This window comes from Struthio camelus, chromosome 1, assembly GCF_040807025.1.
Source record: "Struthio camelus isolate bStrCam1 chromosome 1, bStrCam1.hap1, whole genome shotgun sequence".
NCBI classification, from domain to species: Eukaryota; Metazoa; Chordata; class Aves; order Struthioniformes; family Struthionidae; genus Struthio; species Struthio camelus.
In genome coordinates, this window is record NC_090942.1 from 65,942,000 (window position 1) to 65,954,520 (window position 12,521).

The 12,521-nt window shown below is 40.8% G+C and overlaps 1 protein-coding gene across 8 annotated transcripts in view; it reads left to right on the forward strand.

Annotated features, from left to right (window-relative positions):
* DGKI (diacylglycerol kinase iota) overlaps window positions 1-12,521 on the forward strand; it is a 227,244-nt gene that overhangs the window by 167,022 nt on the left and 47,701 nt on the right. For all 8 annotated transcript variants that reach the window (XM_068945771.1, XM_068945829.1, XM_068945793.1 and 5 more), the window contains 3 exons: window positions 560-600; window positions 2,235-2,362; window positions 2,947-3,072. In XM_068945771.1, the coding sequence (XP_068801872.1) occupies window positions 560-600; window positions 2,235-2,362; window positions 2,947-3,072 (295 nt within the window). The remainder of the gene's footprint in view (window positions 1-559; window positions 601-2,234; window positions 2,363-2,946; window positions 3,073-12,521) is intronic.

The window sequence follows — 12,521 nt, forward strand, 5'->3', positions numbered from 1 at the left end:
TGTGTTGTCTTTGAGTAGAATAAATTTTCCTTGAATGTATTTGTAATTCAGAGTGACTATCTGTGGGCCAAGTGTTTGAAATACAAGCAGTTCCCAAACATTTTATTGCTGTTAAGGTTCAAAATTAATCCTATTGGACCCATCAATTTTAGTATACATTTGTTGTGCTCTCTTGGGAAGAATGCAGCCCTTTCTGTCAGATACTTTTAATGTAACAATTTCTTGTTGTAAATATTCTTATAAGTGTGGAACCTAGTTTTCATGGCTTTGGAGTATTTATTTTAAGTAAACAATTTCAGTTAACCTTGTTTTGTTAAACTTCAACTTTAAAGTCACCATCTGTTGGGATAGGACTATGGAGATAATGATTCATTCTTATGAAACAAACATTATTCTTATGAAACAAACTATTCTATTTCTATTCTTATGAAACAAACATGACTTAACTGACACAAAAGTTGTCTTATGTGGCGCTGATGTTAGCTCAGCCCACCTTGTTCGTGCAGTTCTGCCCAGACCAGTTTCTTTACTGCTGCTCTGTTGTTTCCCTTTCTTGCAGCAACTTCTGCTGATCGTTTTTACCGCATTGACAGATCTCAGGTAAATCTCGACTCCATTACTATTTCTACAGATCTTTGTTAAAGCTCTGTCAGATGCAGCTTAAAATGAATTATCTGCCATTCCTCATACGTATTCTAAAATTCTGTTCATGTTTTGTGAAAAGTAGAGGAATACTCTGGGCCATATTTTAGTTAATGTAATTCATTGTTCCACTGAACTTACTGAAGATTTATTTCTACTGGTCATCTGCCCTTTTGTTTACTAGCAATCTGATGTACAAATTGTAATTTTCTCGATTTCTTTTTGTTATTGTGTAAGGACATCTGCATGACAAAAGAATTCTTGAGTTTATCTTTTCACTGCTGCTTTTAGCTCACCTGAAATCTGCATCCTTTGTGTGTAACATGCAGTAGCTATGGAAATTAATATGTTGTTACAAATTGACAGTTATGATCAGAGCTTTATAAAATACTTCAAGGAACCCAGAAACCACATGTGAGTCCATTGGATTCAAACATATGGTAGAGGTTTGACAAGCTGAATATGTTTTCTATAAAGCAATTTGAAAATTTTAGAGAGCTTTAGTGTTCCTACTTTGTAGCCAGAACAGGCCAACTAATGGCTCAGCATTAAGTGTGAACTGTTGATTTCACATATTGGTCATCTGTATCCTGTCCCCCTGAGAACTATGGAAGCTGTTTCTGAATTATATAAGCATATACCTGTTTCCTAGCAAAACTAGCTGGTGGTTTAGTTCGAGTAGAAGGAGCTACTAGCTCAGAGGTCCTGGGTTCAGTGTCCGCAGGTGGCCTGAGGACACAACCATGTAGCTACTTGGATGAAGTTGTACTTTAACATTTGGAGAGCAAGGATAAGGAAGATAAACCCCTACAGGTTAAACTGGGGAATGTGATTTGTTTAGCTTATTCTGCACTACTTTAATTCTGACTCTGTACAAATTGTCATCTTTCCCTCCTACCCCTTTGCCATATGTCTCTGCGGGGAAGAAAACAATGTTGTGTGATGGTCTCAGTGACTGAAGCATGGGAGATTTCCCTGTCCATTTGCCTACTTAGACAGGCCTACTCACACTGAATGTTTTTTGAAGGGCAAGGACCTTGTGTCGTAGATTAAGAGAGAAAATGCCAAAAGAGAGGGATTGAGAATGTGAGCTTTGAATCGAGGAGAGGAGGGAGCATGATAGTGGAGATGCAAAACCACAATGTACAAACAGTTGAGGTTTGGAAAAGAATTTCCAAAGATGAAAAGAAAGATTCTGTCAGCCATTAGCTGGGAACAGACCTCACACACAGGTCCTCAGCTGGGAGTACAAACCTCAGCTGTTCTGGAAGACCTCTACTTTTCAGGTGAATGGTGTTGATAGGACAGGAAGTCACTGAGTAGTGACCTTTTAAGCATTGCTGTGATTGTAATGCTTGCCCGTGGGGAAATCTTGTTTGCACTGAAATCAGTAAAATCCTTGTTGGTGACTTCAGTGAGACAGGTATTACTGTGTACATATGTGTATGCACTTTAATAAATACACAGGCAAATTCTAGTGAATGCTCTTCAGGCAGACTGATTTATACCTAGCTTTCTTATAGCTAACTGGGCCTTCTGAGAGACCAGTGATGCTGCAGGTTCATTATTCGTTCCTTATATCACTCCAACAGGAACATTTGCACTTTGTGACAGAAATTTCGCAGGACGAGATTTTTATTCTGGACCCAGAGCTGGTAATGTCACAGCAAGTGGGGACGCCACCAGGAATGCCTGATCTGGTAGTGGAGCAGGCCTCTGGGTGAGTGTTGCTGGGATCTGGCGTTTGGCAGCCATATTAGAGTTGGACATTTCTTTTCCTGCACTCTGAAGGGTGGGGAGATGTGGCAAAGGGCAGCTGTTACATAGGGAGTTGGGGACAGGATCAGATGCAGCCATGGCAGTGATAGAAGGGTAGTGGAATAACATGTGCTCCATCATGCCTCCTGGAGCTAACAGCAGGACTTATAGGGTGTCTTCAACACCTTTCAACCTGCTCACACCCTCTGAGTAAATCTGCCCCTAGCATAAACATATTATCTATCGATCAAGTTACAAATCCCTTCTCTGCATAGTCAAGGCTGTAATACCAGTGCATAAGGCCCGAAGCCTTTTGTGCCATGAGAATGACAGTGAAGTGTCTCTGTTTCTCCTCATCCTATCAGCAGACCAAAACCACTCCTATTCACCTTTATGAACAATCCCACACCCACTCAATTAAGCTAATTTAGCTCAATGTGGGCTGAAAAATGCTGGGAGCAAATAAGCATAAGAAAGCTTCAAACTGGAGCACAAGAGGTGATTTCTGAAGGGTAAATTCCTTTCTCTTCCTTTTTCCTTCCTTAGAATATCAGATCGGTGGAACCCTGCAGTTCGAAAGAGGATGCTGAGTGATAGCGGCCTTGGCAAGATTTCCCCGCACTATGAGGTAGCTGACAAACAAAAGGACGCCAGCCAGACACACATGCTGCAGTAAGAGCCCTCTGCATTTCTCTGCTTGATGCTGCACTATCACCATCACCACAGACAACTCTTAGTAGCTCCGTTAAGCTTAAAAAATTATGCTGACGTGATGAACTATACAGGTGTCCTTTTGCTTCTTGTCTTTTGCGCCACCCTTTTATTTCATCCTCCTTCTCTGTTGTTACATGTTTTTGCCTTTATTTTTTCTCTGCTGCACCCTACACTCTTAAAATGTAGATCCAGGTTTGTAAAAGTAAATAAATTATTTTGGATGCCTGATATTCCACCTAAAGGAACCTTCATGGGAATTGGTTATGAGAAGGACCAAAGCACTCATTCTTAAGGTAACTCTGATTCTGTGCCCTAAAGCAGAAACCACTACAATCACTGCTTGCTCTCAGAAATGTAGGCAATAGTTTTCATATTATCTTGAGCCAATGATACCATTTTAGGTGTCAGGCAACTAAATAGCTGTTTGGCTGCTGTCATTCCCTAATGTAAGAAATTTCCACTACTGCGATCCTGTTTGCTACGTTCAGATTTGCGCAAGAGCATCTCTTACTCGTCTGGCCTATTTCAGAAGTGGTGCTCAGCTTTTTGGTCTTTTTAGTTGAGATTTTCAAAGCTAGCATTGGATCCATAATCCCTACTGAAGTTTAGACGGGAGGAACTTGTCTGAACTCTGTTGATGGCTTTGAATAATTCTTATGGTTTTTTTCCAAGTACTCAATTGATGTTCATGTACATCGCTTCTCTTTATGTTTCTAGTTCTGCTCTACGTGGATCCCTATGGACAATTTTTAAAGGCTTTGTCTAGAAAAATTAAAACTAGCCACCACGTGGTCCTTGTTTTAGTTAGGCCTTCTGTCTCAGATGCATATGGAATGGGATTGTATGTTGCCTATTGATAAGTACTCCAGGGCAGATGCAGTGTGGGCATGAGGCTGTGTTGCTGCACAGCTGGTGATTGATGGGAAAAAAACATAGCAAACTGGAAACTGCTGAGATGAGAAGGAGGTGTCGGGTCAGGAAGGGTGGTCTAGAGCCTCTGTAGCACTGCCCGTATACGCTCATCTGGTGTACTCCCATTACCCTGGGAGATTCTGGACCCATTCTTGTTCCTGTGCTTTTCACAGTGCTCAAGATGGTGAGTTGAGGTGCAGTTTTCAACAGACTAGAATCACTGGGCCCTAAATTTTAGGCATTCAGAACAAGCAGAAAAATGATGTGTAGACATTTTTAGGCTGTGTGGAGATGTGGTGACAACATGTGGACTAACCTGCAACTGATAAGAAGAGCGATTTTATTTACCAGGGTGTGACTGGAAATGGTTACTTAGCTGGAACAATTAAGTTATCTGATAGATTTATTTATTGCAAGCAAAGTCAGTGGCACTACCAGAATAAAGCATGCCTGTCACTGCCTACTATAAGGCACTGTTTCTTTTATAGCTTCTCTAAACTTTAATGGTTTTGACTTTTTTTCATGATAAGACACAGTCTTCGGTTGATTCTTCCTCTTTTTCTTTTAATTAAAATTTTTGCAAAAAAGTCAGTTGTTTCTGAGAGAAAGATTTGGGGAAAAAGTATTCCTTTAAAAACAACCAACCAAACAAGCATAAAACCCTAGCAGTTTTTTCCTGAGAAGTTCTAGTGCTGGTAGTATACCTCAGTGAGATTTTGGAGATTTAATAGAGCGATACTCTAACACTACAGAAATGCCCTTTGCTGTCTTGAGAGAAGTGCCCTTGAGTTTGCCATAGGGTCGTTCATGCACGCTGGAGACATCGTAGATTCAAGAGCTCCCTTCCCTAAAGTTTTCCTCTATTCCTGCTCATGGAGGAGTTAAGTAGAGCTCCTCTGTGATTAATCCTGGCTGCAGGCCTGCCCATGGGTACTGAGGGAAGGGGAAGGCTCTGCTGCTCACCACCTACTCTTCAGTAACAAGGAGAAAAGAGAAGGTAGCAATCGTGGTGAGATGAAGATGGGTGAGGAAAGCTGTATGAAAAAAAAAAAAAGTCAGAGGTTGTACGAGCCAGAGGAAGGAGTAGAAGAGAGAAAGGGAACGTGCATAGGAACTTGGAGAGTCAGCTTAGAGGGTGGGATCTGGAGAGTGGGAGCAGAGAGGACATTCAGATACTTGAGGCAGAGGGGAAGGGAGCAGGAGGACAGGGATGGTGGCACTGAATAGGAAAAGGAATGGGATGAGAAAGTGTCAGGTTGCAGGGGCTTTTGGCAAGAGTAGATAAAAAGGGAGAGGCAGTGGTGTTGGATGTGGAGATTGTTGGAGAGGAGCAGAGAAAGCAAAGAAGAACAGAAGATTTCAGAATGGGAGTAATGAAGAAAAGGAGGAGGACATGAGGTGAAGCTAGGTAAGAGGAGAGGGAGACAGAGTCAGGTTAGGGGCATGGGAAAAAGGGTCTGTGGCCATTTCTCTCCAAAATCTAGAGTTCTGGACTAATGCAGCTTATTTGTTTTACAATTGAGCAAGCTCTGAGGTATGTTTAGACACTACCTCATTTGCTGCAAAGCTGGAAGGTGTATAGTAAATGAGGCAGAGGATTACAGCAAGAGAAAAGAAGGTATTATTGCAGCTAGGGCAGTTGAATGCTGCACAGAATTTCTGAATGATGCAGGTTTAAAACAGACTTTCACAAGTGGCCCGTAACAGCAGATTCCTCATTTTATGCGTGTTTACTGTAAAGTATATGGGCTGGATTTCTGGGAGGCTGTTGCAATGAGATTTTGAAAGACAATGAAAGGCTGGAGTCTGAGAAACAGGCATTCTGTGTGCCTCAGGTTGCATTACTAAAATTAATGGAAAGTTTGTGTCTTCCTTTTTCTGACCTTCCTTTGCCTAGCTGCAGAATACAGATAATATTGCAACCTCACCTTAGAGGAGCACAGTGAGGGTAAAATTCTTGGTCACAAGCAACTCGGGTATCATGGGGAGATTCTCACAAGAGATGCTTAGGAGAAAATCATTTTACACTCCATGCAGAGTTTTGGTAGTGTGGGACAGATAAACCCTGGGGCGGTGGACTGTATGTACAGAATACAAAAGGATGTCACGCGAGTCTCTGTTTACTCATTGAGGCAAGGGTCAAGTGGAAGAAAGTAGCAGCTGGAAACGTAATTAAAGATTTCATAATGTATGTGTGCAATAAGGCTGGAGCCTGATGCTCAGATAACATGAACCTTTCTAAGTTTCTGGATGCTTGACTTCGCAACTTAAATGGCTTTCTAAACCGTTGTTTTAAAGAACAAACTTACAAAGCACCTCTTATGTGTTGGGAGTTGAAAGCAGCTTACAGGCTCTCTGCAGAGGTTTTGTTACTTCAGAAATCATTTTTCAAATTAAACTTGCAGAAAGGATTTTAGCAAGTTAGAGTACAATTCCTCAGAAGGAAATGTGGCAGAGCACAGAAGCGACATCTTCTCTCTTGCATGGAGTTCTTATTGATCTTTTGAGAGTCATCGGTTTAAAGTGTTTTATGTCTGATCTGAAATACTGTACAGCACTTCCAGCTCAAGGTACAATATTCTATATCCAGTCACTAGGGCAAACAATATGTGACTTGCTGTGAGAGAAAGTGTTGTCGGATTACCCCCGGTGCTGTTTTTTGGTGGTTATTTCTCTTTCAAACAAGAGTTGGCGATGACCCTCCTTAAATGTTAAGAGCAGATTAGTTTGCAGCTGATCATGGTATGGCTATGGGCTGCTTGTAGTATCTCTGGCATCACAAATATGAATACGACCTTTCTAAGATGAAGTGGTTAGTGCTTTCTAAGAAGAGAGGAGGGTATTTGGAAAGACAAAGCATGCAAGTAGATGCCTTAAGTGACTTTAGTCAGTGAAAGCGGAGAAGAGGGTACGTATTCTAAAAATAATTAGGAAGCTTGGTATTGCTTCTGATCACAAGCTGTTGAGGTAAAGAGAATTTTGATTTTAATGGTTTTGAGGCAGGGGTCTTTCCGAGAGAAAATTCATTAACCTTCTGTTTTTAATGAGGAGTTTCATGTTAACTAATTTGGAGGTGGCATCTGATTAATGATATTTCATGTTTTCCTCCTTCCCCCTGCACTTCTGCCTGTTCTTTAATGTGTGACTAACGTGTGGAGCGGGAAGGACATGAGACCTAAAATCTTGATGCAGTAACCAGGAGCTGGGCCAGATCATACCTTAATAGCAACATCAAATCAGTGTGAAAGGTGCATCCAAAGGACCATCAGGGAAGCAATTACTCAGCCTACTCATGCATGATCTTGAGAATAGCTAAGTATTCTGGCCTGACTCAACTGAAACATGTAATTAGACTCTTAGCTTTGCACGTGGAGCGGGGTTCGTCATCCTGGCTTATCCTGTGATCAGATGGTGCAGTGAGGTGGGGGGTGACCATAGCCTGCTGTAAGCATTCACTCTTGGTCATGCATTTCTCTTCCTAGTTGTGCGTTTGTCAATCTGTTGTCTGATGAGAAAGAACAAAAGAAGCAGCATACCAAAATGAAAGGGTGACCATTCTTCAGCAGAGGCTTACTGTACTTTTTTTAATCAGTTATTCGTTCTCCAGTTGCTTGGGGCAGGAATAACCACTTATCTCACATCTGCCCAGCTGTTAAGGTAATGTGTTTCCAGAGCTGCTAGATGCATTCTCTGAGTTGAGCACATGGCTCATGAAGGGTGGGTGGGTGAAGGTTGGCCAGAATGCCATCTGGCCTTGTTAGTGAAAAAAAGAAAAAATGCCTGTAGAGGCTGAAGGTGGCCTCAGCCCGTTGTACTAAATAGACGTTAAGTAGCTAGTGATACCATCCAGCCACTGCTTTAAGAGGCAATAATAACCTAGTTCCTGAGAGGGAAGAAGAAAAGGCTGAATGTCAAGCGTTTTATCTCAACCACAAGAATCAGATCATTGCCGAGGAAATCGGTATGACAGTACAGACCTTACAAGTTTATTTCTTTTCTTTTTCACTAAGAAAAAGGTGCGCTTTCTGACAGCACTTTCTCTATGTGGTACAAGGAGAGAAGAGCATCAGGGAAGCAAGCCTGCATGTAGAAAGGAAAAGGAGTGCTCATCTCGGGGCAGAGTTAAGAAAATGTAAAGAGGTCACTTGCGTTTGAAAATTCTAGGCCGCAGCTGGCTAGCGATAGGTGCACGTTTGAAGGTTCAGAGTTTGGTGTCGGTGAAGATTTCAAAAATTCAGGCATTGCAGCAAAACCCTTGCTTTGGAAAACTCAGCATCAGCTCCTAAGTACCCATAGAGTACTCTGTGCTGGTATGCTTTGATAGTACAATCTGAATTAGTTTGCTGTTTGATTTAGTTCAAGCTGTGTTTACAAATGTAAGCTGTTAAGAGTAAAGTGCATATATTTTAACCACCTAGTTGTACACCTGTACAAGTGGCTTTTCCATTGTTTAAAACTCCAGATAAGTTGCAACTAGTGATTGCTTTCAAACAAATCTTGTTTGAGCAGCGGCATAACTCACCATCTCACCTTCCCTGTACAGTCCTGTGTAGTCCTTATAATATAATTAGAGATATGGGTATAATAAAAATGCAGTATCTATTTATGCTTCATTGTCCCTTTTCTTTCTCTTCCGTTGTCTTAGATGCTTTTACAAATAGCTTTCAAAGCACCTCTCTTTCTGCCTTACTATGGTACTTCTGCTACTTACTTTCTACCTTACGACTTGCTTATAGCACCTCTCCACCTTGGGAGAATTAAAAAGGGATGGAGTGTTAGTGAAAGGAAAGATGAGGTCTCAAAGATGAGGAATAAAAACGATGTGAAAGAGAGCAGGGAATGATTGAGAGAAAGGTAAACATAGGTTAAATAAGGAAAGTACTTTGAAGTAAGCAAATATTTTTAAATGAGTATAGCGAATGGATGAGCAATTGTTCTGAGGGAAAGCAAGTTCCCAGGGTGAGATAGAGTGGGAAAAAATTGATGCATCTCAGTATGGAATCTGGCCCTGCATTTTAAAAGCTCTCACTATTGTCAGTGAGATGCAGTCACAATATTTTAAATTGTGTATAAATTCCAGGTGGAAGCTACAATTTGTCCGCCACTAGGAAAGCTTTTCTTCAGTTATTGCTGTAAATCTTCCCCATCCCCATCTCTGGAGACTTTCTTGACAGAGAAGGCACTGGTTAATTGCTCAAGACTCCTGTGCCCAGACATGGTAAATAGTGTCTTTCATGTCTTTTGTGCTCCTGGTGTGAATATTAATTCTCTCCATATACTTCAAGACTTTAGCTTCACGTTTTTCATTGCTTTTGGAGATTTTCAGTAGAAAAAATAAGTAATTACTGGTTTTCTTTGGGAGTCCACCTAAAGACATATGCCTGCTGTTCTGAAAAAAGTCTGCCCTTTCTCATTCCTTTAAAAACTCTCAAAATGTAACAACAAAAATCTAACAGAATTTTGACATTTCTTGAATAATTTGTTTTGAAGCTTCATTTCTTGCCATCCAGAAAACTTTTTACAGCCTGGCAAACAACTGCAAGGCTTCTAAAAAAAAAAAAAAAAAAAAAAAAAAAAGGTGGAATTTTGGCGGACAAAAAGGAACGTGGTGTTTTTCTCTGTGATGCCTATGTTTTCAAAATCAAACCCTGCCAGAAATAACTTAAATCTCATTTTCTTTGTATGCTGATTTTAGTAAAGAGATACTCAAGGAAAGGTAGGTCTTTTGTGGTACAATCATCGAATATAAGAACAATCTGGAGACTGTAGCACTGTGAAAAGAAATACTTTCCAGTGTAATTCATTCTTTTTCCAGATTAACAGCAAAGAAAAATCTCACTTTGTGCCCTGTGCTGTTTTGCAGCCTGAGCACTTTCAAAAGTTTCTTTAAGGACAGCTGCTACTGCTAATAACTGCTACTGTCTAATTTTAGTGTCCAGCTTTTGTCATGTTTTCTAAAGATATTTTTCTTTTGCTTCTGGTGCTGCTTGTATAGCAGCCTCAAGTCCACTTGTATATATGGGATGTATATGGGTCTATTCAAATGATTTGTCATGAAACTAGAAAAAAGACTTACTTTTGGAGAAATACTCATTCACAAGTTAGTCTTGAGCCTCTCCCAAACTGTCATTTAATCCCTATCTGCTTTCTCCCAATTCTAGTAGAATTTCTAATTCTAGTGGTGTTCACTGCTGTCTTGGCCAGGAGAAGGAATTGAGGACATCTTTGAATAATAAGTACTCCTTGTGTGAACTGCTGAAAAAGGAATACCGTTTAGAGAGGAAAACAATGTTAAAATCTCAGGGGTTGGGGAGGAATGTTGGCACCAAAATATCTTTTCAAGACTCACCCTAAGCGGACCATCATGCATTTTATTTTTTTCTTTCTCATTAAGTCCCTTCAGATTTCTAACCTGGGAATTTGATTCTGTTAGCTAGCGTGAAATGGAGCAAAATGACTATGAACTATATGAGCATATATGAGATGCACTTTTGGTATATCTTGAGTGTATGCCATACACACAAACCCAGCCACTGCATCTGTGAGGATAAACATGAGAAGAGCTGGTCTGAACTCAGAATCCAGAGGAGGTCTGCATTACTTCAGCCATTTTTTTATTGTCTTGGAGACGGTTCTGGGCACAGGAAAATCCTGATGTTTTGCTCTGATGGCAGAGGAATACAGAAACAGGACTAGGGAAATGTAACCATGTAAATTCCCTTTTATGTCAGGGATGTTTCATGACTATGTAGTGATTACATCTGCCAGACCTGAGAGACATCTGCAAACACTGAGAACAAGGTGATTCTGCAAATTATTTAATATGAACTTCTAGCAACTTCTGCTGTCTCTTTGAAGTGATTGGATCCATGGAAAACCTTACTTAACCACTTCTTCTGTTAATTAATAAGGTTTTGATGTCGCCGCTGCTGAAATCTGACCATGTCTACAGAAAACTGATGTATAGGAAATTCAGGTTTTTGACTTATTAAAATTTCTGGAGCAGTCATTAGAACTTGGTTCGTGCAGAACCTAGACCCATCATTCTGGCAACCTGTTTCTGGCAATACTGATCTTTAAGACAAAGTCCTGTGCTTCTGCTCTTGTTAAATCTAGTTAGAAAAGGAAGAAATTAGAATTAGGTTTTGATTTGCATATGTATGGCCTAATTTGCATTTGTGAGTGCAATGCACATAGTGTTTGTTTTCTTCCAGAATTAAGTCTTCAGCTCTTTGCTGCTGAGATGCTCAATTGCTAAGGGGTTTTAACAATAGGCCCATCTGATGAGGTGGGTCTGTGTTTCTTCCCCTTCACCCCTTCAGGATGTGATGGAAATAGAGTACATCCTGTACTGCATCCTGTAGGATGTTTTCTTCTCATCAGTACTCATTACCAAATAATTTTATTATTGAGAATGTAGATCCCTAGAGTGGATTGAATGGGATTGTAGCTTCCTCTTTTCCAGCCCCCCTCTCCCAACCCTCAGAATGAAAACTCTTAATGATTTTTGAAGCATCTCAACACCTGATGCACAGCTGAGGAAATTCACCCTGCTGACAAATTGCTTTGGCAGACAGTGACATGCAAAACACTCCTACACAGCTTGAGACTACAAATTGGCTTCTGTAGAGGGATCTTGCTTGTTGACTGGCATCCCACTCTCCAAAAGGGAAATGCAAGCAGTTCAGCTCTTCGCTTCTCCTTGGGGTAATTTCAAGTAACAGAGTATATGTACTTCAGAAAGCAGACCTATGTACTGTGGTGCAGAAAGTCTACCGCTGTCTAGCTTGAAAATGCCTTTCGAGTTTTTCCAGTATATAAGGGGAAGAAAATGAGTTTTCAAAATGGAGTATAAGTTTTTTGCTGGAATGTGCTTAAAGGATGAAGTTGGTGTTAACAGAGTACAGATAGTTGGGTGCATCTGTTTTCTTTAAGTTGTTTACCATAACAGGTATAAATATTCCTCCTTCTATCTGACTGATTACCATGGCCAAAGTAAAGGAGTTCTTTCTTTTTACTCCTTTCTTGTTACAACTCATTCTTTTTTTCTTCTTTTCTTCTTTCCTTCCATCCCTGCTTGCTTACCTCAGCCTCTGGAGTGAGGAGTAGAATCTGTGCTGAGAAATAAAGCAGCTCTATAGCTGAGAAGGTTGGGAAACGTATTGAGAAAGTCAGTTCTTGTACAATTGCTTTGTTTGTCTGGATAAAAGAAAATGACATTTGATAATTTGATCTTTAGGGGCCACTGCTTCCCTGCAAGCCTCAGGCATGTGGCAACTGCACCAGGCAAGAGAAGGACAGTGGAAACAGTGGGGCTGGCAATGCCACTGTGGGATGTGAGCATCCCGCTCTTTGGCTTTATAGCGTGGAAACAGCAGACCTAGGGCTCTCAGTGATGTTAAAGGCACTGGAAGAGGGACTGCCTGGGTTTGCTACAGTGATATAGGATGACTGATGGAAAGAGAGCATATATTCTTCTGGGCTTGCGTATTGCT